This window comes from Labrus mixtus, chromosome 15 (genome assembly GCF_963584025.1).
Source record: "Labrus mixtus chromosome 15, fLabMix1.1, whole genome shotgun sequence".
NCBI lineage: Eukaryota > Metazoa > Chordata > Actinopteri > Labriformes > Labridae > Labrus > Labrus mixtus.
This window is the reverse complement of record NC_083626.1, coordinates 7896754-7922976: the sequence shown is the minus strand read 5'-3', so window position 1 is coordinate 7922976 and position 26223 is coordinate 7896754. Positions and strand designations below refer to the sequence as shown.

The window sequence follows — 26223 nt, the reverse complement described above, 5'->3', positions numbered from 1 at the left end:
TAAAGCGTCCTACCTGCTACTGGATGAAAAACGCTGTTCTGTGTGTCCGTCTTTAGGAGGTCAACAGAGGTGCTGGTTCCATCTGTGGACACAAAGAGAAGAACATGAGTCAAATTCATGTCATGAACTTGTAAATTTAAAAATAAGTTTCAAAGTGCTTTAAATTTAACAAATTAAACCATACCAAGCAAAAAAAGGTGTCTTAAAGAGGAAAATGCATTCAGAAAAGTTCACCTTTAATATGTATATATGAGCCCAAAACGCAAACAACAACCCATCAGCACTCATAATAACCCTTTGCATTCAGACAAAGACAACTTCAAGAGGGAATTTTAAATTAAAATGTTTTTAGGAAATCCCAAGTGACAGCACAAAGTTGCAAACAGGCATCAAAATATTGTCCCATTTTGTCTAAAATTCTCCTTTTTTTGTGTAGAAGTCCATCCCAGGGCATCATATAGCTACTATCCTCGTAATAAGGTAGCAATTTTAACAGCCATGGATGAGTTAATGCTCATGATGAAAGGTTTGTATTAACTCCAGACTTGGCCACCTGAAGGGTGCGGCTGGGCACGATGTGAGATCTGCTCTTGTGATGTAACCTCTCATGTCTAATATTTGACCCACATCTGAGGAGAAAGACCACCAAACGTGTGTGTGGCAGTGCAGAAATTAAGCACACACACACACACACACACACACACACACACACACACACACACACACACACTTAAATGAAAAGACTACAGTAAAATGGAAAAGGTAAGTAGTGCATATGCTTTTTTTTTTTTAAATCCCAAATAGGCTGAACTTTCCCTCATATCATGTCTGTGTATTTGTGAGGTAAACCTTTAACAGCTGAACTATGATGCAGGTGAACATCTGTGCTTTATTGATTAATGATAGGTGGATAAAATCGGAGAAATGGCTGATAAGAAATAACAGATTTGACGCTCACAGACGTCAAACACACGTCAAACACACGTCAAACACATACAACACAAATTACAATATTTCTAACGGAACCTATAGTGTGTGGTGAGATGTGTTAGAATACAATATTTAGGCTAATTTGTTTTTGTTTTATTGGCTTGTTAATTTCACTTTAATCAGCTACCTTGTCTATGGTGGCTACATAAGGAGTTAAAATAACTTTACAGTTGGAGCAGACACGCGTGTACCACTATAAGGACGCTGAAATATCTCCTTCAAATAATTATTTTTAAGCTATTCAGGGAGAAATAAATACATGTTTGAGGAATATTTAAGTTTGAGAGTTCACTTTTCTGACGCGACTCAAACGCCTCACTTTCGAGCGCTCGCGAGCAATTAAGACAGCGCAAACACCTGCGCAAACAGCAAACCGCTGATATATTCTGTATCAGAGCAAAATTACAACACCAAAAGTGACACATTTGTCAAGGGAGGGAGATTAAACGAACTCCTTTCAGTTCCCACATCAGACTTTATGTTTCCTACCTTGTAAGACAAAGCCCGTGAACACTCAAAAAGCCTCTTCAGCGGAGTCAGAGTCACAACATGTGAAAGGTAAATAATCCAGCTGAAATAAAGTCCTAGTGCATCCAAAGACAGCGACAGAAAAGGCTGCCGGGAGGTGATGTTGAGAGCTCCGCTGGTGTTGTCAGCACAAAGTACAGAGGAGGAGGAGGAGGAATAGAAAAGCGACTTATCGGAGACCAACTTGCAGAAAAGAAAAGCCCGGCCCCTCCAGTGGCTGCCCCCTCCCCTTCTTCACTCCGCTTCGCTCCCCTGCTGACAGAAATAGCAAGCGAGGCGGGCCCCACCAAAAATAGCCCTTGACTTTCAGAACTATTGTTTTCCTGCACTGACTTGACTCCCATTGGGTGCTCACTGCAGCCAATCCGCGCATTGCCCCAGTATAACTTTGTACAGCAGTATTTGTGTCAACAGTGTGAACTTTTTGTGTCAATTAAAATAAAAAATGGCCTCAACACTGTGGCTCCATCTGCTGTCAAAGTGACCAAAACCAGCGCTGTTGTTGCACCAAGGTGAGTAATGTGCCTCTGGGGGGTCCTGACGCCCTTCAGGATCTCTTTGGGGCCCCCCCAGAAAGTGAGGGTTTCCTTTTTTATTTGTCACGCCTTTAACTGCAAGACTTCAACTTCCCATAATTACGCCATTTCTTTTCTTTTTGCATATGACTATCCCCAAAATGTGTGCTGGTGACTTAGAGTGAATTTCCATCACATAGGTCTACATGACTCATTGCAATGATCTGGTTTGTAATATGCACGTATCATTTGACCTTTGTATTAATTCCTAACATAGGCTATACATAAAGTGATTTTTGTAGTAAGTTTTCCCTTTAAAACATCCTTTCAGTCCCCCCAGATTCTGTTGTTCCTGTATTCTAGGCAGAAGTTATCTCTGAATTTATGTGCAAATCTCTGAATACAATGTCAGAAAATCTTTATATCCATGTAGCTGCACATAGAATTTTAAATATATAAGTCAAACCCTCTAAGACCAACTTTTTCTGTATTTTTATATAATAATGTTTCTGATTATAATACTTGCTTTTACTGCATTTATGACTTAAAGCACTCATAAACATAATGTTTGTTTTTGTAATAATTTACTGCTAATGTGCAGTAATATTTTATCATATTACAAACATTATGCAGAAATAAAAAAAAGCTTTTACCAAACAAAATCAACCAGTGGTTACTGCTAAATACATGATTATAATTATAGACCCTCTATGGACTTATCAGAGGTGCTGCTTGTCACCAGGCAAGGCAGAGAACAGCTTTGGGCCCCAGACCATAAGGGGTCCCCAAAGCAGCGGCCGAAAATGAAACCTCCCTAGGGGGTTCCCATCTGACAGAACTCACTCTTGTTGCCTCGCTGAACGCTGTTTGGAGGGTCAATTTTTGCCCCATCAGACACTAGAATCACCACTGGGACTAATGTGATTTCTGACATTCCTTGCACTTTTGATTAGAGCTTTAAATATAGATTTGAGAGACACATTTGCATTTATTTTTGTAAATGTAACACCACTGTATTATTATTTTTAACACTGCAGATAAGTAAATTCAGCATCATTTAGATTCATGTTTATTCATGCATCATGTTTTCAATAACAACATGACTTGTTTCCTCACATATGTGCAGTAGAGTTCAGGATTCCTTCAACATTGTTTCCATGTCCTCAATAACAGCAGAATAAATCCTGTTAGCACAGCCGTCCTGAGGAAATGTTTGGAATAGTTTCTGGAGGTCAAATAACAACGTCAGATATTGTCGAGCTGATTGTATAAATAGCTCTTTAGGAACATTATATTTCTTTCTCTGAAAAGCTTCAAATCATTCCACAAGAGAGATTCAAACAGAGACTATTTTGCTCGTATTCTGTGGGATTAAAGATTAAAGATCTGTGTTAAATCTGAGCTGATTCAGGTCCATCATCTCTCACCTGTACTGTAAAAGAGTAAACAGAAAAATAAAGACATGTTGTCTCTCCTCTTTGGTGAGCTGACCAGGTTTTTAAAGGAGGACTGAAACAGAGAGCTGTAAGATGAGAGAGGCTGAGGGAGTGTTCACTTTGTGTGAAGCAGCACACTTCCAACATGTTATTTATGAAGGGTAAACAATGCCTTTCATTGTGTAGACTTTTCCTCCTATGGAAAACCTTGGAAAACCAGATCTAGTCAAGGTCGCTCCCGGCTTGGAGTGGATATTTCTAACATATGGAACCAAAAGGGGGATTAGCTTTCTGAAGCACGATCCCCTGAAAACAAATAAAATAAGAAGGTTTATTCTCCCTGCAAAAAGTTAACTTAACATAGTGATAACTCCCTTGCTTCATCAGTTATATAAAGATAATTTCACACCCTTATTGAAACATATACATGAGAATCTTGAGAGATGGAATTCCCTACCACTATCTATGTTTGGAAGGATCTCGTTACTTAAAATTAATATTCTGCCTAAGCTTCTGTATGTGTTTCAAATGCTTCCAATCCTCCTTTCAAAACGAGTAATTAAGGAAATAAATGGCGGGTTTAGTAGTTTTGTTTGGAGCAGGAAGAAACCTCGTATGAGCCTAGCTAGACTCATGAAGCCTCAGGAAAGTTGGGTGCCTTCACAGTTGGGCTACATTGCTGAATGGATTAGAAATGACAGTGACTCTGTATGGCTTGATTTAGAATCTTTTCAGGTTAATCAGCACCTCTTGTTTGCTTGTGAACTAAAGAAGGTGAAAACTCTTATTGGTGACAATATAATTATACAACCAACTATTAAAGCCTGGAAGAAAATTAGAGGGACTAGAGGGACAACTGTCCTTTTTCTCGCCTGTCTGGGGCAACATAGACTTCTCTCCTGGTACCACTGACAAGGGCTTTGAGATGTGGGACAGTAAAGGGATTGTTACCATAAGACATTTATATGAAAAGAAAACACTACTTTCATTTGACCATTTATGTTTTTAATTATATTTCAAGTACCTTCAGATATGAAGCTTTTTAAATAGCAGGAAAGACGGAGGTATTTCTCATCAACCCTCTCCACTGGAGAGATTAGTCTCTACTGGAAGGAAAAAGGGGCATACTGGGGCTTGGGTATAAAGCATTTATGGCCACTAATTGGAATGGGGACTTGAACAGATGCTACCTGGTTACAAATATGGAAACTAGCAAACAATATTTCAGTTTGCAACAGGTTAAAAGAAAATCAATTTAGGTTTCTACACCGCCTGCAGATTACTCCCCAACTTAGACATCGAATGGATCATAATAAATCTGAACTGTGCATGAAGTGTAATGTTGAGATCGGGACCTTTATTCATTGTGTTTGGACTACTGGAAAAACATAGCGGATAGACTAAACCTAATTCTTAACATTGAACTGAATAAGGATCCTCTGTGTCTATTGTTTGGAAGTTGCTGGATGCACAACTTAAAAACACACACTCCAAAAGACTTTTATGTGTCCTAGGTGGCACAAGGTTGTTTTTGATATATTACCCATGGAATATCTGACTTACAGATCTAAGTGTATGATAAAGGTTTTCTACGATATCTGGTCCCCATTCTTAAAATATATTGGTACTAGACTGACAAGCATTGTAATGAAGGGTCTCTTTGATCATAGGAGTATGTGACTGATTCCCTATGGAGCTACACATATCGTGATATATGTTGGTGTGTTGTGATGCTATGATGGATGCTGTCTCTGATTTATTTATTTGTTTTTTGTAATTTTCTATTTCTGAGGTTTGCCCCCCCCCCCCCCCCCCCCCCCGTGTTTTGTTTTTTGTTATATCTGTGGTTCTACTAAAATTCAGTTTTCTCTGTATTGTTTTTGTTGCTGGTCTGTGTATGGTCTGCCGGAGATATGATCTCTCTCCCTTTATTTCTTCCACTTATCACACGGATCGCCTTTGTGAAACTGTTGAGTATATACTTGTATATCAGAAAATCAATAAAGATATTTGAAAAAAAACAAAAAAACAATTAACTATTGTCAGTGACTCTGCCAGTGGCTGAAGTCCTCGAGAGCGGGCAGCAAAAAAAAAAAATACATTAAAAAAACTAGTTAATTAATCTCTTCATTATCCATTACTTACAGGTTTTTAAGGTAACACATTTACTGCAATTTTCTACATAAAATCAACCTATCTGAGTGTACAGTGTCAATAAATGGTTGTGTTTCATTTTGCCGTTTTATTTTTAATATTGAGCACAGTCGATTAGTCATCATGTGCTGACAGTTAGTTTCTGCAGAAATCACAGTGGACTTGCAGACGAAACATGTCATATAGCACTTCATTCATGCCCATAAAAAGACAGAATCCATTAGTGCTCTTACAAATGAATAACTGAAAGTCTTTTTTTTACACGTAAGGAGGAATGTATTGAGGTAATATGGCCGAGGAAAGGTGCCAACAGTTACTGTATAATAAGATATGTGTGGAATGTAAATCTTCCTGCACCACCTTTGTATGCTCACATATTTCATACCGAGATCGCTATCATAATTTTTCAGTCTCAATTTTAGAAATGGGAGAATAATGACTCATTTATGTTGGGTGTATATTTATGAGTCTGTCCCTCGCTGCTGGTAGGAAACGCTCGCTTTGGTTGCAGCTTTCACACAGTAGCAGGAGTTTGTTGGGCTTGATGTGTCGGGACAGCTTGTGCCTGACCCAAAACCTCTCCGGCCTCATGTGGTATGAGACCGAGTCCAAAACATGGAAGACAATACTTTAGGGGAGAGGACTACAAACTCACTCCAAAACTCACCGGGAGCCAGAAATGGTGGACTGCTGGGCACCGTCTGAAGCCTCTCTTGACTCTCATTTGTTGCGTTTCATAGACGTACATCTTACTGGGATTAAAATGCAGATTGCACAATTTTCTGACATTTCACATGCAAGTCTTTACTCCCTATTGTAAGAACATCTTGTGCTGGAAAACCAGAGAGCCCATGCAGGGAGGAAGCAGAGCATCCTGTCTGTGTACGCCTCTGTGTTCAGAATGTTACCGTGGCGGCTTCATGACGCAAGGCCATCAGGTCGTCATTTCTTTTAGTCCTGAGTTTTCCCAGAATCAAGAGGCTGTTTGCTGTCAGCAGCCGCTCGCACCCTGTTACAGACCGTCTGCATCCTCAAAACGTCCCTCCATGTTAACTGAAGTGTGGTCAGCGTGATAAAAGTCCTAAATGTCCTGATCTTTTTAGTCATGGATTTATAAAAACATAAATATCTTCATACATTTATTGCACAAAATAAATCCTAAAACTTTCTTAATTATTTTTTATAGCCAATTTAAAAAGTCCCAATAGCATTTCTATTTTTGGATATATGACAGAACTTGCTCGTCTATTTATCACACCTCTGATCTTTTCTTCTCTTGCATTTCTAAAATTAACTCTATCTGCATGTTTGTACTTTTTTTTAGGGCAGAAACTAGAATATATTTTCAGTTCCAGAGGCCCTTCTTGGTGTTTTTCCCCACTTTTAACCGTCCCCTTCTCTTTCCACACAGCTCTATCGTTGTGTGTTTTATCCTTTTTCCGATCTCAGCGTCAGCCAGGTCAACAACTGATGTTTCAGACCAATATTGAAACCGAGAAGCCTGAGTCTGTCTGCTGCTGGTGGTGCGCCATCGTCCGCTCGCTCGCTCGCTCACCCTCGGGTGCGTCTGTGAACGAGGGGGGGAACCCAGCATCGTTCCCAGAAACCCTCAGTGTGTGGGTGTAGAGAGCTGCAGTACTGTGTGATTTCATGCATTGAAATAAAGTGTGTGTACAAGCACATATATAAGTGTGTGTGTGTGTGTGTGTGTGTGTGTGTGTGTGTGTGTGGTTGGTCCATTCAATTACACAATCTACCATGCAGTCTGAATCACATCCGGTTTCATGCTGAAAATAACAAAACCACAGGGTGACAGAAAAGCAGCGCAGCAGGCAACCGCCCACAGGAAGAGAGGAACACACACACACACACACACACACACACACACACACACAACCCAGGCCTGGTCAGAACGTTTTTTTCACAAACAACATTTCTTCATCAAAATAAAGAACTCTGCTTGACAGAGCTGTGGACTGTTTTCTCGTCTCGTCCTCTGGTCACTCTGAAGATTGCTAAAGTCTCTACGTGGCGTTTGCATCAGCTCGCAGTAACAGCAACGAAATCACATCTAAAATATATCAAGTATGCATTCACTTTTTATGAAAATCTACTTTCTATGGATCCAGAGGAGGACAGGTTTGTGCTCGGGCTCTGCAAAATTGAGATTGAATTGAAATGATGGAAGTGAGTGTTGTGTTTTGATTGGTTGTCATCCTGACTGAAACCACGTATTAGATGAACTCTTCTTTTGACTGCAGAACCATGAACATCACGAGTTCAGCTTAAGAAAGTCAACTCATTATTGTACTTTATATTCTGAAATCAATTAGACTGCTTTAAGTAGACGCCGACTCGGACATTGGTATATCTTCATTTACAAAGGTTTTCTAGGATTGATTACAGACTGACCTTTCCTTTCTTTTAATCTTGAAGGACAGAATACAAAACCTTCTTAAGTTTTAGCGCTGTAGTCAAGACCAGAGTGCTCCGAGACCGAGACAAGACCAAGACAGGGCAAGACCAAGACAAGACCAAGACCAAGGCAGGGCGGGACTGAGACAAGACCAAGACCAAGACAAGACCAAGACCAAGGCAGGGCGAGATCGACACAAGACTAAGACTAGGACGATAAATATCACTGAAAAATCATCAACTTGTGTGCAGCAGGCTTGTAGAGCGTAACACTGGGAAGGTCGCGCTGAAACGGGGGGTTAAAAAGTTATTTGTTCTTTTAGAAAGGGGCGTTTGCCTTCACAGTAATAACGCTGAAAAAGAGCCTGTCAGTGGTGGTCTTGACCGTTCTTGATTTAAAATCCGGAGTCCGCCCAGTATGAGGCCGAGACAAGACGAGCAAAAATGCTTTTGATTCCGAGACAGAGACCTTCAAAAAGTGGTCTTGAAACTGGTCTTGAGACCAAGATGGATTTAGAGTACTAAAACACTAGTTTGTTGTTCTTGGTGCAATTTGTTGCTCCCAAAGTTAGAAAGGAGTTATGAAAGGAAGCTTTTAGGTTTTCTGCACCTCTTGCTTGGAACACATAAAGGTTTAAAAAGAAGTTTGTGATGAAAGGAGGAATATTTTGTTTAAGATCAAGCTTCGACACAGCAGTAATTATTCAATGGATTTAAATATAACAAAATGTTTAAACACCAAGATTATACTTTTCACGACTCAGCCCTCAACTCAGGAGGGTTTGGCATATTCTGTAAAAATGAAAGAATTATTGCTGTTTGCTTCAAATACACAGACACAAAGGAAATCCCTGCTCATTCACTGTTGTCAAACAGAAGGTTCAGCACATTTTTTCGTGCAAAAGTCTCACAGTCAAAATCAGTTACCAGACTAACCGGAGTGTCAATTACCCTGAAATGAAACAGCGATAAACGGTGAGCGTGAAGCGTGTAGCTTTTTTGTTTGTACTTTATGGGGCAGGATGTGGTCAGCTGTGTGCTACATCTCTACATAGCTGCCTCCCACCTGCAGAGATCGGCTCCTGCCACAACACAACATTTAGTACATGAAGTGCTCGCTCGTAAAAAAAAACAAAGATGTCTGAAAAACGACACTGAAATCCGCTCAAAATGCACACGTCTCCCAGAATGCATTAGGGTTAGGGTTTCAGGTCAGTATTGAATGTTAAACTTTTGGTAATCGAAGTAAGTCTGCATAAAAAAAGCTGAAAAAAAAGCTGAAAAAGCTGATATGAATAAAAGATAGATTTGTTTATTATGCTTTACCTTTTCCATTATATATCTCATTTTTAGACTTGGTTTAAGGGGCGCTGTTGGCTAAAGTGGTTACTTTACCTCCCCATGTACAGAGGCTGTCCTCTAAGCAGGCAGCCCGGGTTCGGATCCGACCTGTGGCTCCTTTCCCGCATGTTGTTCCCCACTCTCTCTGTCCCTGGTTTCCGTCTCTATTCTCTGTCCTGTCTCTCCAATAAAGACACAAAAGCCCCAAAAGAAAAAATCTGAAGTCAACACTAAACCCTACGTTTAAACTAGTTAGGTTCTTACTCAAGTTTAATTATTGTTTGGTTGCATCACAGAGACGGGTTAGTCCGAACTAATAAAAATATTGTCACAGATATGAGATATGACCTTTTCACCTCATGCGGCCAATCAGTGGAAAGCGGGGCAACAAGATAACAAATCAAAGTCATCCCACAACTCTGAGGGATGTAATGTATCCAGGGAACACACTATCAACCCTAAACAGCTGGTAAAAACCCTCTTCTTTATTCCACCTTTCAAAACAACTCACCATGACAACCACATTTTTTACAGACGACTTAAAACCTACAGTATAAGGAGACTGTAGGTGTTAAGTTGTAACTTCTGCCTACGTTGGGACTACCTCAGCTGCGGTTTATTCACTGAATAATATTCATATTTTATCTTTTACTTGAGCGCTTTCAAGTGTAGGTTTGGTTCAGCACCAAAACACGGCATAACTTCAACATCTTAAATGCACTGTACTTTTATTTAATAATACCTGGGCTTGACCGCGACGCAGAAAAAGACACAAACTGTAGGCTTCAGAATCCTTTCCAAACCTTAACTCTCCTTTCTGTGTCCTTCAAAATGTCCCGACTTCAGCACACTACAAATCAAACTTAGCGGCTGGCTTTTCTTCCTCTTGACCATCTGTGTCTGTTGGTTCACTTCTCCTCAGAGAGCAACATAATGAAATCATCAAAAGTAGAATCAGAAGACAATTTGGGTCACTTATGTATGTAGAGGAAATTTACCGTCAAATTCAGCCCAAATGTGACTACTTGAGTTAATTTATGATGCACTAACAGTTTCCATTTGATTAAGAAAAACTGCAGAGCTTTATGAGTGTGCTGTTTGTTGAGCTCTGAGGGTTTCTGTGAACATGTGTGTGTGTGTGTTTGTGTGTGTGTGTGTGTGTGTGTGTGTGTGTGTGTGTGTGTGTGTGTGTGTGTGTGTGTGTGTGTGTGTGTGTGTGTGATACTTTATCTCCCATGTGCTGACAGTGTGTCGTTGTTAAAAAGCACACGCGCTTGTATAAACACAAACAAGCCTGTTTTACATAACAGAGAAGGGTATGACCCTTATTTCCACTAATTATGAAACACAGTGGTCTCAGTAAGCTGTCGTAACTTAAGTTAGTAAGCACAAGCCACACAGACGCTATCTGGAAAATGGAATTAACTGGGGATGGAGGTTTCAGTGGGAAGAAATGAGGGAGTGAAAGATTGAGGGAAGGGATCAGGGAGATAAAATGAGGGAGGAGGAAGAGAAGAGAAAAAAAAGAGGAGAAAGAAAAGGAACGAGGAAGAGATAGGATGGGGGAAACAGAGAGAGAGAGAGAGAGGCACTGTAATAATGTTTGGCCTTGGTCTGCCAGCAGGGTCCTTCCCCTTAAGAAGCCAACAGGAATGTGAGGAATGCTGCATGAGAAGAAAAAAAAGAAGGAGCAGAGGAGAGGGGGAGAAACAGAGGAGGATGATGTGAAGAAAGGGAAATGTCAAGAAGAAAGAGGAGGAGGAGGAGGGAGGGAAGAGGGGAATCCAGATGAAGATAGAGAGAGAGAGAGACAGGAAGATGAATAAATATGAGGGGGAAGAGGAGGGGGATTAAGGAAAAGACTTATTATCTTTAGCGAGCTGAGTAAACACAAGAACAAAGAAGATAAAAATAATACAGCGGGAAAATATTTGGCAGGAAAAACCTGAGCGCTATTTGTGTGTTTTTTTTATTTTTATGCATGCAGATGTTCATGTAAGCACACACACAACCATATGTTTGTGTGTGTTTACATACTTGTCTGCATGTGTGTTTATGTGTAGAAGAGGAACAGGGTGTGGTCAGCTGCAGACTCAAGTTTTTTTCTAAATGCATCTGGGTTTTTTTCCCTCTCTGCCAGTAATCTCAGCAGCAGACATTTGACACCTGTGATATCCTGCAGAAAATATTCTATTTTTTCAGTAAAACTCTGCTTCAGTCTTGTGGCAGTCAGAAGATTCTCATAAGACACAGACGGACAAGGACTTTGCACATAAGCCTCAAATACTCAAATCATGTGTGACCCTCCTGCTGCATGGAAGATAAAGTGAAGGTTATTTGAAGAACCAAATACACAAAATGCTGCTGGAGAAGAATACGTGGGAGCCTGTTTTCTGAACCTTAAATCTGCTTTCTTTCCCATACTGTTCTACAACTTTGTTAGTGAAAAGTGTTGAATATGGTCAACTGCATTCTGGTCATATCTGCTGCCCTTGTCCCAGATACCTTAACTGTGCTTATCACACTTGCACAGAACTACTGAAGAAACTCAGGAAGTTTTCGGGGTGAGCTGCATGTGTGAACGCAAACAATCGAATCTCTCAGTCTGACTTTATCCGGAGTTTCTCCTGCCAGCTCCCTAGTGTTTTTTAAGCATGAAGTCTAAGCGAGAGAGAGCTGATGTGAGAAACCCCAGGCAGGATATCATCAGGAGAATTCACCTCGGGCGTGTGATGCATAGCCATAGACTGTACACAAGCAACAAGGTACAATCTCGGTGCATGTTGTTAAACTGCTGCATTATGGTTTCAGTTCTCCATTATGTTCTTTTCCGCTCTTTTGTTGATATTGTGCCATATCAAGGTAAATGCTCTCATTATAGCGTCATTTGGCAGACTCTGCTTCTTCGTCTACTTCTGCTAAATTCTTTTTTTACTCTGAAGTAAAGTATTTCTTTAAATATTTTTTATATCATTGTTGCCACATTTGTGTTGAGCTGTTCTTCAAAGTAATGTATTCAAACCTGATCTGTCAAAAAAGAATCGCGCACCACGCCTACATGCTATCATATCAGCCATGTAGTCACAGTATGGAAAACCTGAATGAGGCACAGCTATACGTTCCCTGACTAAAATCACACCAGCTCGTTCTTATGTTTCCGTGGTATGTATTCGTCTGTGTCTGCGTGTGAAAAATGACAGGCAGGTTTCAGAAAGACTCGGTGACATGAACGGTCCACAGACAAACAATGGATCGCTGACAGACATTTTCCACAACAGAGCAACGGTGTCATGTATGTTAGTCATCACTGACCAATGCAGAGAGGTGAAGAAAAAAAGAAGTGAGATGACTTTTTCTTCCCATGTATGCATGCACTAGCTGCAATCTCTGGAGTAGTATAACAGATTCCAATCCATCCTAACCTGAATAACGTCTTGAGTTGGTTTTCCTCTGCAGATTTAGCCAAGTAAACAAAGCCACCAAAACGGTTTGACTGACAGGACTTCTTAAAGTAGTAAAGTGCAGAAACACCACGGCAAAGGTGGAGATAAAGACTTAAATTTAACGATGGTTGTTTGGACGTTTGATCCGGTTAAATTGAAAGTGAACTGAGGTCAACCCCAGCGACAGCACAAGCCGAGTGTGTAATGAACAGCCGAGGATCCTTTACACCCCTGAAGGATGTTTGGAGTAATGGCAAGTTGTTTCAAAAACACAGCAAGAAACCATAGAAACCGCAGGAAAATCCCAGGGATATCAACATCACACACACACACACACACACACACACACAAATGCACACACCAACCCTAACACACAAAATGTCAAATCAAATGAAAACTCGCCCTTTTAACACCCACCATTCTGAACAACAACAAGCCTGAGAAGCGTGAGTGTGTGTAGGAAACACCCAGACGGGCCAAAAATAGCTGCACACTCTCGGTCCCCATCTCTCGCTTTCAATGTACCTCGCTCACTCTCTTTCTCTTCTTCTCTCACTCCACGTCTAGGTCTCTCGCTTGTGTCATTATAAACCAACGAAGGGAATAAGTTAATGTTCCCGTGCGGAAAATATCACCCACTTAAAATGTGAGAAAATCAGACTGAGTGTATGATTGAATGCATGGAGGGAGGCCCTGACTGCTGCACAGGGGGAAACATAAAGCAGCTTGCTGGAGGGAAAGTTAAGTAGGTTGAAATCGTCTGTTTGTCTGACACACAAACGAGACAGGGGAAGTCAAATATCCCTCGAGAATAAGGCAGAAAATAGCAGTTTATTTTCTCTCGCAGGTTTTAGGATAATCCTAATTGTGCTACATTTTTTGGAGGCTTTCACACCCACAGATATTTGACTTTCTCCAAACCGAGGTGGCAACTTTGTCAGTTTGTTTATTTTCAGGACGCCCAATTAGAAGTGAAGCTGGACTTGTAAACGAAAGAGAAAATGGACTCTGCAGTAACATGTTTATATATAGTGGACCGTTTTAGTAACCTGTCATCCTGCAGGTTCAGGCTTTTTTTTAAGACATTTGATTGCAGACTTGATAAATAAGGAAGGTTATATTGGAGTGGACGTGTTGCTCTTGCAGTGACATCCTGAGCTAAATAAAGCCAACAAGGTGTGAGCTAGCAGGGAAACTCGGAGTGTATAACCTAAGCCCTGCTTCCACCAAGCGGTCCGCTTTGGTTCAGTACAGTTTGGTTGAGTTCGCTACGGTAAACCCTGATCTTGCTTGTGTTTCTATTAATGAAGTTCAAAGAAGAAGAAGAACGGGACACAGTAAACAAAAGGGACTCTTTAGGGTCTGATCAGTAACCTTGGCACCCCAACAGAAGGGTACCAAAAAAGTAGGATAGTACGGATCCCTTATTTTGGTACTATTCCCAACTTTTGACGGTGGAAATTCCAGTGAATGGGTACAGAACCGATCTGAACCGGACCGCTTTGTGTAAACGGGGCTGTAGGCACTTTGGTATAGTGCGCTGAGGGAGTTTTGTTTTGGTTTGAGAGACTGGTGCTAAAATGTGGTAACTACTGGAGCGAAAGTCACAAACCATACCTTTAATATTTCCTGATTCAAAAATGCTAAACAATGGAGATCAAAATATCACAGAAAGTAGCTGAAGAGGGATTAGTTTTCCATCTACACTTCATCAACAAGCCCTGCTAGTATGGACAATGAGTCAACAAGTTTTTAGAAGCCGAGACACCTCCCTGTGCCACGTGCTGTGTTACCTAACCTTTACTAGATGGTAAAAATAAAAATAAAAACCCTTTTATCACTCAACTGAATATTTGATTTCATGAGTGGTCCAGTAGCGGCTCACACATGCCAATCAAAAGTCTATTTTTAATGCTTAACATGATCTTGTTTATTAGCATTTTTAAGCTAAACACTTATTGTGCTTTCACGTGTTTTAACCCCCCCCCCCCAAAAAAAATCCTTAGACCTAAAAAACTCCGCTGTCAGAACTCAAAATCCTGTGCTCTGAGTTATTTCCTGTTATTAGATTGTTCTCTCGCTCGACAGACCGCTGCACACATTTCTTAGAAGAGCCTCACAATTCCTGCCATCAGGGTGTAAATATTTGGTGACACTTCAGCTTGAATAATATTGTTCTCACGGGGGTCAGATGGAGGGGAAAACACAAGCAAACGATGCTGTTGGACAGAGGAGAATCTTGTGGCCTTAGATACCATGTCCAGTAAAGACCAACCTCTTTACCGTGCAGCACAAAAAACTCATCTAATATTAAACTGATCCATTTTGCAATTTATGATGAAGCACTCTGTCGATCCCTGTGTATCTACTCGGGATGGGTAGGCTCAGCCAAACAGCAGTGTGGAGCCTGCAGGGGTTCAACTTGTGTATTAAACCTGAAAAAAATACAACAACATGCTGATACAGTATCAACCTTTGATTCTCTCGCTCATGTGTAACAATCTGTTGGGTACCAGTTAAGCTCAGTTGTTGTGATGACACTTTCGCTGTACAAAGAATTGTGGTTCAGAATAGCTTTAAATAATTTAAGGTCAGCGCACATCCACCATTATACAATTCATGTGTCAGGCGCTTTTACCCCAAGCAACAAACATCAGAGAGTAAGATCAACAACAGCAAGGATGTAGAGAGGAGGAAACAACTGACCGATTAATCGGGTGTTACACCCATTGTAGACAGTTATTACTCACAGAGTTATTTTCAGAGGATATACTTGATTTCTATTATATTTAAGTGTGAAAACTTGCATATAAAGCCTTTAAGTGTCATTGTATTACACTAGCAGCTCTTTTTCTGGCAGTTTTCTTTCTTAGAATCAGGACGTTTTCTAAGAATTTTCCCTCAAAGTAAAGACTAGATCCTTGTAAAGATAAAAGTTATTCACAAAGTGTCTTAGCCCTTAAGAGAGCTTCTAAGGTGACGAATTGTTAGGAGTAGTGAGGAGGACTTTTAAGAGGCTTAAGAGTTTCTCAAGCTAAGGAGAAAACAGAGAAATGTTCTTCAAACACTGAATGATGAATAATCTTTTTGACTCATAGTTGGGCAGAACAGACTAAAACTTTCTGTGCAGACATTTAAATCCATCTCTGACTGTTTTCAGCACAGAGTGAGACGTGCATGATGCGTTTCTCTACATGTGCTCACCTCCACAGGTGCATCCAATCACTAATTAAGACCCTTTACATGCTGTTGTAACAATCAGCATGTGAAGAAGCTGCTGCACAAGTGGGCATGTGATTTCAAACACCTTGTAGGCTTTTTACTTTTAAAGTATGTCTTCCAAATTATCACACAGATGCTAATTTCATAGTTACACAGTGTCTGACTAGATTCTATGATTGACTTTTTTTCTAGATTTTTTTGGATTAACCAATCACAGCCTCTGGAAAAAATGTGTCATACCTAGCAACGACTCCTCCTCAGATTAACGTTTCTGTCTTTTCCTCGATCAGAGATGCCCTGATATTGTTCCTAAATTACTCCTAGGCTAAGACTCCTTGCAAGGATTTTTTTAAGCTTAGTTAGGAGCTCTTTGTGAATACGGGCCTGGGTCTTTAGCTTTTCCTCAAAGGTGCTAAGGGACTCTGTAGTCCGAATGTTGTTTGGTAGAGACAACACCTCAAGCATAATCAGCTTTATGTGAAGATCCTGAAGTTGGAAACTTGTAATTGAGGTGTTAAACTTATTTGGAAAATATTAAATGAGGTTAGAAATGTAGTCAATGTAGAGCCTTTTTCTCATAGGACTTCTCTTTGCAGCCAGTAGAGTCGCCCCCTGCTGTTCCTAAACAATAATGCAGGCTTAAGGCTTCACACTTAAAACCCAGAGGCCTGGTCCACTTCATTAAATAAAGTCTGTGGGCTTATTGTATACAAAATAGAAGAGGGGTGTTTCATACTTTTCACACTGTCTGTGTAACTCTGATAAGATACAGTCAGATAAACTTTATTGTCCCTGCAGGGAAATTTATCTTGGCTGATGTCGCCAACGCAGCGAGTGGATGAAAAACAGCAACAAACAGCAGCGCAGGATGGAAACATCACACAGCTATCATCACACACTGTAACACACTTCATACACCCTCGGTTTGTCAGGTCAGCGCACATCGGGCGATCATATCTGCTATCTGTCTCTGTCAGCGATGACTGATGAAAGTGGAGCGTCTCAGTCGGGAACTTGTGTTTTCTCTGCTGCTTTTCAGTGAAAGGTTACACCTCTGCTCTGCGCTCAGCCCCGCTGTGGGAATTTAAGAGACAGACTGAGAGCTAGGCAGAGAGACAGATGGGTTTTCCTCGCAGGATATCCTGTTCTAAGTAGAGCTGCCGGGCCCACTCTGACCTCCTCACCCCTCTTGATCCCTGACCCGCTCAGAGTTTAGGCTCACATCTCCATCGTTTCCTAATCGCCCCAAATCTCTTCATTTTCTTTCTCTTTAGCTCCAGCCTCTTTGCTTTCTCTCCCTGCTGACTCCTCTGTCACACTCACAGGTGTCACTTTAATTCTCCCTCCTTCCTTCTCCTCTTTGTTCCTTTGTCTGCTCCCACTCGATCTCCTGCCAGCCTTCTTCTGCCTCCTCAATACCAGCTCTCTTTTTGGGGCAATCAGGCATCACTAACAATCAGAGGCTTGACTTATCTTCACTTTTCTTTTGATCAAATGTTCAAATGTCAAACATTTCATGGTTCCAGCTTCTCAAATTGGAAAATGAGACCTTGTTAAAATAACTTTTGGTGGCTTTTTGTAAAGGACACTTTGAAGCAAAATCAAATATTTGTAACTGGATTGTAATCCAAATATTCTTTTAAACACACACCATGATTAATCCCCGTAAAGTCAACTCTTTGTGATGCTTTTTAACTTCTGTCACTTATGACTGGTTGCCTCAAATCATTATTAAAAATACATTTCATTGCAAAGATTTAACTTATGCACCGGGAGCAACACTACTCTGTAGTTGTTTCTGCAAGACCGAACAGTTTAACTGAGTAACCTCGATTCTCAGAGTGGGATAAATCACTTTATGCCTCTTTTTCTGTGTGTGCAATTAGTTAAAGTTAAAACTACAAAGATAAACATTTATCCATATCCAGGTACAGACGATCATTTTATTAACTATTCATCAGGGAAATGTAGACTTCTACAACACACTCCTCCACTCCTGAACCTTAAATATAGTCCACAGTTTGTCATTGACTCAGGCCTGCACAGTTTGTTAAATGTGTGTTGTGAGCTGTCAAACATGAGTTCTCTCTATGAGCCTGAAATGATTTATGACCAACAGTTTCCTGAATGAACAGCAGCTTTCTCAGAATTTCTCCTGTGATTCACAATATTTCAGGATACTAAACTTTCAACAGCACTCGTTTAAAGGAATGACATACAAGGAAACCATCGGCAGAATTATAAGAATCTTAATGGAGCTACAAGGAGAAGTTAATCTAAGACCAAGCAAAAAGAAAGAAGAAAAAAGCGTTATCCGGTGTTGCTTTTTGCCCTCAGTCGCCCTATTCTTCTTTCTTCTTCTCTTAATGTCAGCTTCCTTCTCTGCCTCTTTCTCTCACCCCCAGCCCTCCCACCCTGCAGTATAACTGGAATCCATTAGCTGATGAATGGATGTTTGTGTTTTTTTAAGCTCAACAGCGCCCCCCCTGGCCTCTGCGGCCAAAGAGGTTGAAAACAAAACATTAGCTGTGATTAGAGGAATAATTAGCCAATCATCCTCTGACCTGAGAGCCAACCCTGAGGTCAAAGAGGCACCGAGTGGACGATTTCCCAGGTGGTTTCCCATGAAAACCATCAGGCTGTGGAGATATAGTGGAGCTATTGTGTGCAGACAGGTGACACACAAACACACACACACACAAACACACACCGAGCACATGCTTTCCTGAATCCATATCCACACTTTTGTGCATGTTTCTGGGAGTGCATGCTGCTGCTTGCTTGTGTGTTTGAGGATCCCAGCGGACTGGAGCTCAGGGTTTGCCCAGAGAGGGCTGTGCTGGAAATCAACACTTCCTGCTTCCTGTGGCGAAAGGAAGTGCTACCGTCGCTGTCCCCTTATCGCTGGATACACAGGCAGCGCGGAGGGAGGAAGGCAGGCAGGGAGGGAAGAGGAAGAGGAGAAGGAGACGGAGGGTGGTGGAGCGGGCCGGACAAAGAGAGAGGAGCGATGAGGAAGATATGGCTTGAGCACAAGCTATTTACATTTATTTGTAATGTTTATTTTTGGCTGGAAAAAAAAAGGGAAACGGTGGGAAGAATATATTTTAAATGCCTGATTGAAAACTAGATCTGCATTTGTTCTAATAATGATGTTTAAGTTTATCAATAGAGAACATGAATTGCTTTATCTTAACTCTTAATTTCTTGCAAATTTTGTAACAAGCTGCCCTCTTGCTGTAAACATTGATCACTTAAAATCAATAAAAAAAATGTTTTTCTTGTAAGAAACTATACTCATCAAGGGTTATTTGTCCTACAATCAAACCCGTGCATGTCCATGCAAACCAAAAGACAAATCATCCAGAGCTTTATTATTATCAATGCATGCAACCTGCATGTCAGTGGGATTGTTGGAGATGGCTTACAGATAAATTACCTAAAAAACAGATTCCCCCTTGCATTATGCTCCATGCCAGTTAGACTTGAGAAAATAAATACTAAACATAAAAATTCAGTAAGCAGTGGAGTGTCCCTTGTAGGTATTCATCTGTGTAACTACATTTAGCATGTTGATACAAGCAAGGAAATATAGCGACACATTTCTCTGAGTGAAGAAAATCAGGAGACGATAAGGTAGAAAGAGTATGTCAACAAGTTTGCAGGCTGCAAACAAAATGTACCGATTTGCACCTTCTTGTGAAGTGAGAGACAAAGAGAGACAACGAGAAAGACAGAGGGAGAGGTGGGGGAGAGAGATGTTTGGGATCAGGGTGGGGAAGCTTTCAGCACTTGGGATTGTCCCAGATGGACACAAGCCGCTCCCTCCCTTTATAAACAGCTCATGGCTTCTAACTCCCCTCTCTCCATCCATCTCTTTTTCTCCCCTTCAAAAGAGCAGCAGAGATTCTCTCTGCAAAGAATCTTGTGGGGATTCTCGGCAGAGAGTATGAACAAATTGAGACATTTTGTTTGTACCACTTTTCCTCTGACAATGTCATCTGCCCCCCCCTTAGACAACACCGCCACAACCCCCTCAATCCTTGCCATTTCCAAAGTCAACACACCACTAAATGCCGGACTGACTCACTTCCACTGTGGGTGGTTCTGTTTCCAATTTTCTCACCACCTCAGCCACCCCACCACCTCTGAGGGAAAAGAGAAACTTTTGTCCAAAATACAAAAAAAAAGTGACAAAACCAGACATGCAAAGGAGAGAAGACAGTCTAACAAGTTATAAAAAAAAAAACTTCAGATGCAGAGATGAGAGAAAGCATGCTGCTGCCACTTCTTTTGTGCGTCTGAAATGATTATCGCTGTTTTGCTTCCTTTCTTAGTCCTTGGGAGAGCGTGGGAGCGCCCTCAGAGTGCTGCATAGAAACCACGGGGCTCATAACAACAGGAGGAAGCCGGTAACTTGAGTAACTCGGACCGGGCAGAGAAGGGGGGGATAAGGGGAAGAAAAAGAAGTGGAATGAGGAGCCGAGGGAAATGGAGAAAGACAGCAAGGGAGAGAGATTTGAGTTTCTATCTTTATACTCCTCCATATCTTTGATATATGAAATCAAAGCTCACAAAGATAAAGAATTAATTTGCAAATGACCTGTTGCATTCAAGAAAGCATTTCCCTCGTGCAAACACAAAACCCTCGTGTGGCTTTTTTACACACACACACACACACACACACACACACACACACACACACACTCACACATACACACACACACACACACACACACACACACACCCCTCTCCAACCTAAAATCACAAACTATAATAAAGAAGGTTGATTTAACAACAGGAGCGCAGTCTTACCAGCCTGTGGTGTGAACATTCAGCATGAGGAGTGTGTTAGAAAGTCCCGTCAGTCATGTTCGTGTACAGTTCAGTCCGGAGAGTGCTCAGGAAGACACCCAAAGTACAAACACATACACACACACACACATGTACACACACAAAATCACAGGCACAGTATCAGTTCCTTCTGTCCAAGTGTTGAGAAAGTGAGGGGCCGCAACAAAAGGCAACAGAGGGGAGGGAGCGATCGAGGCAGAGAGAGGGAGAGAGAGAGAGAGAGAGAGATTAGCCCCCTTGAACTAACTGCTGGACTCTCCCTCCCTCACACACAGAAACAGACACACACACACACACACACACACACACAGTGGGTTTGCCGTATCACTGACTTCTTGTGTTTTCACTCAAGTGCCAAGAGGAGGAAGGGAGAGAGTTTGTGTGTGTATTCACGGTCATGGTTGTGAGTACTGTAGTGTGTGTGTGTGTGTGTGTGTGTGTGTGTGTGTGTGTGTGTGTGTGTGTGTGTGTGTGTGTGCACGTGTGTGTGCGTGTGTGTATTTTAAGGTAGGAGGGACCGGCTGGCTCGAGTCCAGGCGCAGGCAGCCTGGTAGAAAAGGACAATAGCAGGAAACACTATATCAGGAGGAGGCAAAATACCAGTGCAAAAATAATTAACAGACAGTGAAAAACAATGACATCCAGAGTGGAAAACACAGCCTGCAGCCTGCACAGAACAATGATAGTGGAAACAACAAGCAGAAAATGCTTCTTTTTTTTTGTTGTTGCCAGACGGAAAAAAATGAAACAAGGCTGTAGTTCATTTAGTGTTTTTAATCACTACAGTAGCTGAAGAAAAGTACAAGTGTGTTCCTATAAACGTAACATTCAATCAATTTAAAGGGATAAGTCTCTCTTTAAGTCAGGTTATATAAAGTACCGACTAGCCACAGGAGATGCCGGTCAGCTCAGACCATTTGAGGAGAAACTGAGCCGAGTAACGGTGTTGTACCAAGAAATGCATGCCTGTGAGAATTGCATGGATCATGCAGGAATATGTCAAACATGGCAGAAACATTTCTATGCTGCCGTGCATCCACCCTTAAAGTTTCTGTACAGAGTCAAAAAAAAGCTCATATTTGGCTAATGAAAATGTGTCTACCAAGTCTTTAGAACAATAAGGACACTTAACGTTTATGAAGTGCACACCTCAGATACTTTGTCATCACAGATCTGCCCCCAGAAATAAGACTTCAGCTGTTTAAAGACTGTTCTTATAGGTGCATGCACATCTCGGCAGGCATGCATTTCTCTGCATAACACCGGTCCTGAAGCAGGGCTAAACATCGCTATAGACAGGGCCATTTGTACCACGTAATATAGAAATACAACCAAACTAAGAAACACTCATTTTTCAATGCTTTACTTTGCAGTCTGAAAGAATCTTTGTTTGGCACTGTGTTGGAGACATTACACATAGGCTTACATGTTCCTACACCTGCAGCGCAATGATCAGCTGATCAGCTCTGCAGGCTTTGAAAATGGCTTCCCATGCAAGCAAACAAAAAAAAGTAGATGACATGCCATCTACTGAGGATACAAGAGGATACCTTTATGAACTGGTGTGCACAGAGAAATGCAACAGGTATGAAAGAGAGAGGGGGAAACTGCCCATGAACTCGTAGAGCTACTACTTGGACTCAGGCACTTTCCTGATCAGAGATACCAGAGGCTCACACTTGGTTCTGTTCCTGCCGTCTGAAGGTCACTGTTTTACGGACCTTCCTCTTAATTTCATAAATGAAATCGGTAGACCAGAAGAGCCGAATGGAAACACTGATTGGTGCCCTGCAGACGAAGGAACATGTATGTGTTGAGCAAAACAAAGAGGCCTTCTGACGGAAAAGTAAAGGGCAGAAAATGTTCTAAATATAGCGTACATCTATGCTGACTTTGGTTTAGGGTGAAGGTTTTGTGGCTTACATTTTTAAATTTTGTAATGAAATCAGCCCCGTCTGCAGGGCTGAACAGCCTAACTTCAATGCTAGGCCCCCCTTGTGTGGTTTCTCAATAAAGGGGCCGAGCTGACCGGCATCTCCTGTTGCTAATTCACTAACAGTACCAAAGACAACCTCATACAATCACATAACACTCCAGTTTGAGTTGTATGAACTCATGAGATTTTACAGTGTGGAACACATAGACACACACATATACACGAGCACACACACACACACATCACATCATCATCATTTTCTTACTTTGTTACTCACTTGTGTGGATTTATAAGTATGTAGACACACATTCTCCATGCAATCCTTCAGCTATGACTCCCACACAGGTCTCACCATCATGCACACCCACACACACAGACACACACACACATTCCCCTGCTGTAATCATATCTAGTGATAAGAGCAGCTTCCCCCAGCGGTCGCTGGCTCTCAAACTGCAACCACACTGACTTACAATGGATCTGTATGCTGAGCCTGCTCTGATTACACACACAAGGAGCTGCATTACACCCTGCTAATTCAATTTCCTCCCCCCCGGGTCAACCTTTGTGTCTGTGTGTGTGTGTGTGTGTGTGTGTGTGTGTGTGTGTGTGTGTGTGTGTGCGTGTGTGTGTGTGTGTGTGTGCGCGCGTGTGTGTGTACATGAGGAGGAACTGATTAAGCAGTTATTGAAGGAAACAAGCTGCTTGCACATAAATGTGGTGGTGATAATAATAAGGTGGAGGGTGGATTTTGTTGTTCATCAATACCAGAACTATTTATCCACTTCTTAAGATTTCTGGCTGTAGTGAAAAACTTCATCTCCTGGATCGTAAAAGGGCTGGAAACCAGCTACACCGGTACAGAATAGATTTCAGTTATAACGGCTGATAGCAGTTATTACACTGATTTAAAACTTGTTAGCTTATTTTTCTGTTTGAGCTAAAATCAATCTTTTTTCCTCCTCTGGAAAGAGTTAAACCTAAAATACAACTTTGATGTTTCTGACACCTGGTTATTAGTAAGAGCAGAAGATGACAAACATAATTAAGTAGAAATTCAATAAAATGGGCTATGCCATCAACAGGAGGTGAACCCTGCATGTTGAATCACTCAGTCGAAAAAAATATATAACACTTTTTCTAACACTAATATGTGTCCCTAGTCTGTTTACAAACCCCCCCAATGATGAGAAAAGTCCATCCTCTCCGTCTGTTGCCTGCTCCACTTTTCAGAAAATGTGTGCTCAAACAGGCCGTTTGGAGATTTTCCCTTCATGACATCACAAAGGGCAGTAACCCCTCCCCCAGGTGGGTGTTTGTTCTGCCCTCTGAGTCTGCCTTCTCACCGTAAACAATAGGACATGGATCGAGAAAGCCCGAGCACACCCAAGCCCTTCCAGAGAGGGGGTGTGGTCAGACACAGCTCATTTACATATTTAAAGGTACAGACACAGAAACAGCCTGTTCTGAGCAGGGCTGAAATAGAGGGGTTTATAGTCATGATCAAATACAGGATCAGAGTGGATTTAGAACAAGAAACTTCACACACATGTTTTGGGGAGCTCTGAGACTTATTTACACTTTTATGATATGTGACCTTTAAATTAAGGTCACAATATTCACTAATAACTAGTTGCTTATTAGCATCCTAATTAGCATACTGGCTGCTTATTAGCTTACAAGTGCAAAATTAATAAAAGGATATAAAAAAAAATCTGTCATTATTAAGCATGTATTAGTAGTACCTTATTCTACATGACCATAGTCTTTAGCTAATAGGCCATTAACTAAGAGTTTTCCCTCCTAATCACTGTGTATTGATAGGTAAGTTAGTAAATTGTTGAACATGAATTATAATCTTAATATGCTTTTTCTTTTTCTACCTTATAAGGTAGACCTAAGTTTCTGCAGAGTATTCAGCTGCAAATGTCCGGCATGTTCTATAAGTATACAGTTCAGAACATGTTGCTCAAGAAGCGTTCATATGCCAGAGATACATTGTTGAGTTTAAAGTCTATAAATATTTCTCTAACAGCACTGTGACACAGTACAGATTTAGCTGCAAAGCACAGATATGATTCGTCTTTTTTTTCCAGCTCTAATAGAAAAAGACTGAGTGTGTTTTAGTTTCTTTGTTTAAGTCTATGACAGATCACTCTGTTCAGATGAACGAGCCTTCACTGCTGTATTTATGCAAACTCTCTTGAGACAATTTGAGTATGGAGCGTAGATTCAAACCACATACAGTATGAGCTTGGAATGAAAACCATCCAACATCAACTTTTTTTTTTTAATTGAATCAACAATCCTAACTTAAAGCTTTACAGCCCAGATGTAAAAGCACAAAACACAAATTAAAACTCAACCTTTTTTTTCCTTTCTGGTGGTTTGGAGGTCTCTCTGTGGAGGCTTCTCTCACAGCCTCCAAAGAAAAATGATGAGTCAAAATCAGTAGAATCAAGGTGGAGATGCACAATGCAGAGCTACATCATCGCATTTGATGAGAGTCTGTTGTTTGTCTGACTTTGTTTCCGTCCTTGGTTTCTTTATTTGGGGCTTAGATAGGTTACAGGCCTTCACAAACTAGCAACAAGTAGTTGCAGTTCCCACAGTAAGACCCTAAACTCTCATCTGGACCCCGGGGATGAAATGTTTTAATAACATTCCCTGCTTTAATTTAGAAGTAAGAGGTCAAATCTGCAGGCTTTTCCATCGATGAAGCGGCTGGCTCGCTGCAGGTTGTTTATCAGAGCCGCTCAACACATCTGAGTCTCATTTTGGCCGCGTAAAACAATGCAGTGCATCACTGTCAAACGCACTGCAAACATAAGGACTGTGTGCATGAAGAAAACGTGTGTCCAAAAGCAGAGTGTGTTTATAATTAAAATGACTGAATACAAGGGCGAGGTCTCTTCGGAGGGCGGGGTAGATGCATATCTATACACACATAATGCAAATTAACTCTTTGAGCTGATGTTACTCTCCTGATCCTCGGGTTGGAAGAGGTAAGGCATGTCTTTTAGAGCATCTACAAAAGATCTGTATTGGGTCATTTTTCTGACAACACTGTGCCTACACCTACATCTTGAGACAATAATTGAGGCTAAGCTGAGATGGATGTGGACGGGGACGGATGAAGCTTAGAAGATGAAAAAGATCGGACAGAGAAAGAAGCAAAGTGTACAACTCTGCAGGTTTATTCATTACAGATTCGGACTACTCTAAGTGCTTTTACACCTACCCATTCACACCTCATTCACACATTAGTCTAATGGCAGAGGCTGCTTTGTGAAGTGTGCATCAGTATTAACTAATCCCATTCATGCACATGTGGCTTCAGGAGCTTGGAGATTAAACCCCCTATCTTCATGTTGAGAGACGGGCGACTC

General features: G+C 41.2%; 1 protein-coding gene and 1 long non-coding RNA gene across 2 annotated transcripts in view; one reads left to right on the top strand and one right to left on the bottom strand.

Annotated features, from left to right (window-relative positions):
* Window positions 1-21059, bottom strand: part of LOC132990374 (histone deacetylase 7-like) — a 67953-nt gene extending 46894 nt beyond the window's left edge. Inside the window, 2 exon segments of the mRNA XM_061058613.1 lie at window positions 14-82; window positions 20860-21059. Coding sequence (XP_060914596.1) covers window positions 14-82; window positions 20860-20878 — 88 coding nt within the window. The 5' untranslated portion in view covers window positions 20879-21059.
* Window positions 1-26223, top strand: part of LOC132990309 (uncharacterized) — a 163099-nt gene that overhangs the window by 109634 nt on the left and 27242 nt on the right. The window lies entirely within an intron of this gene.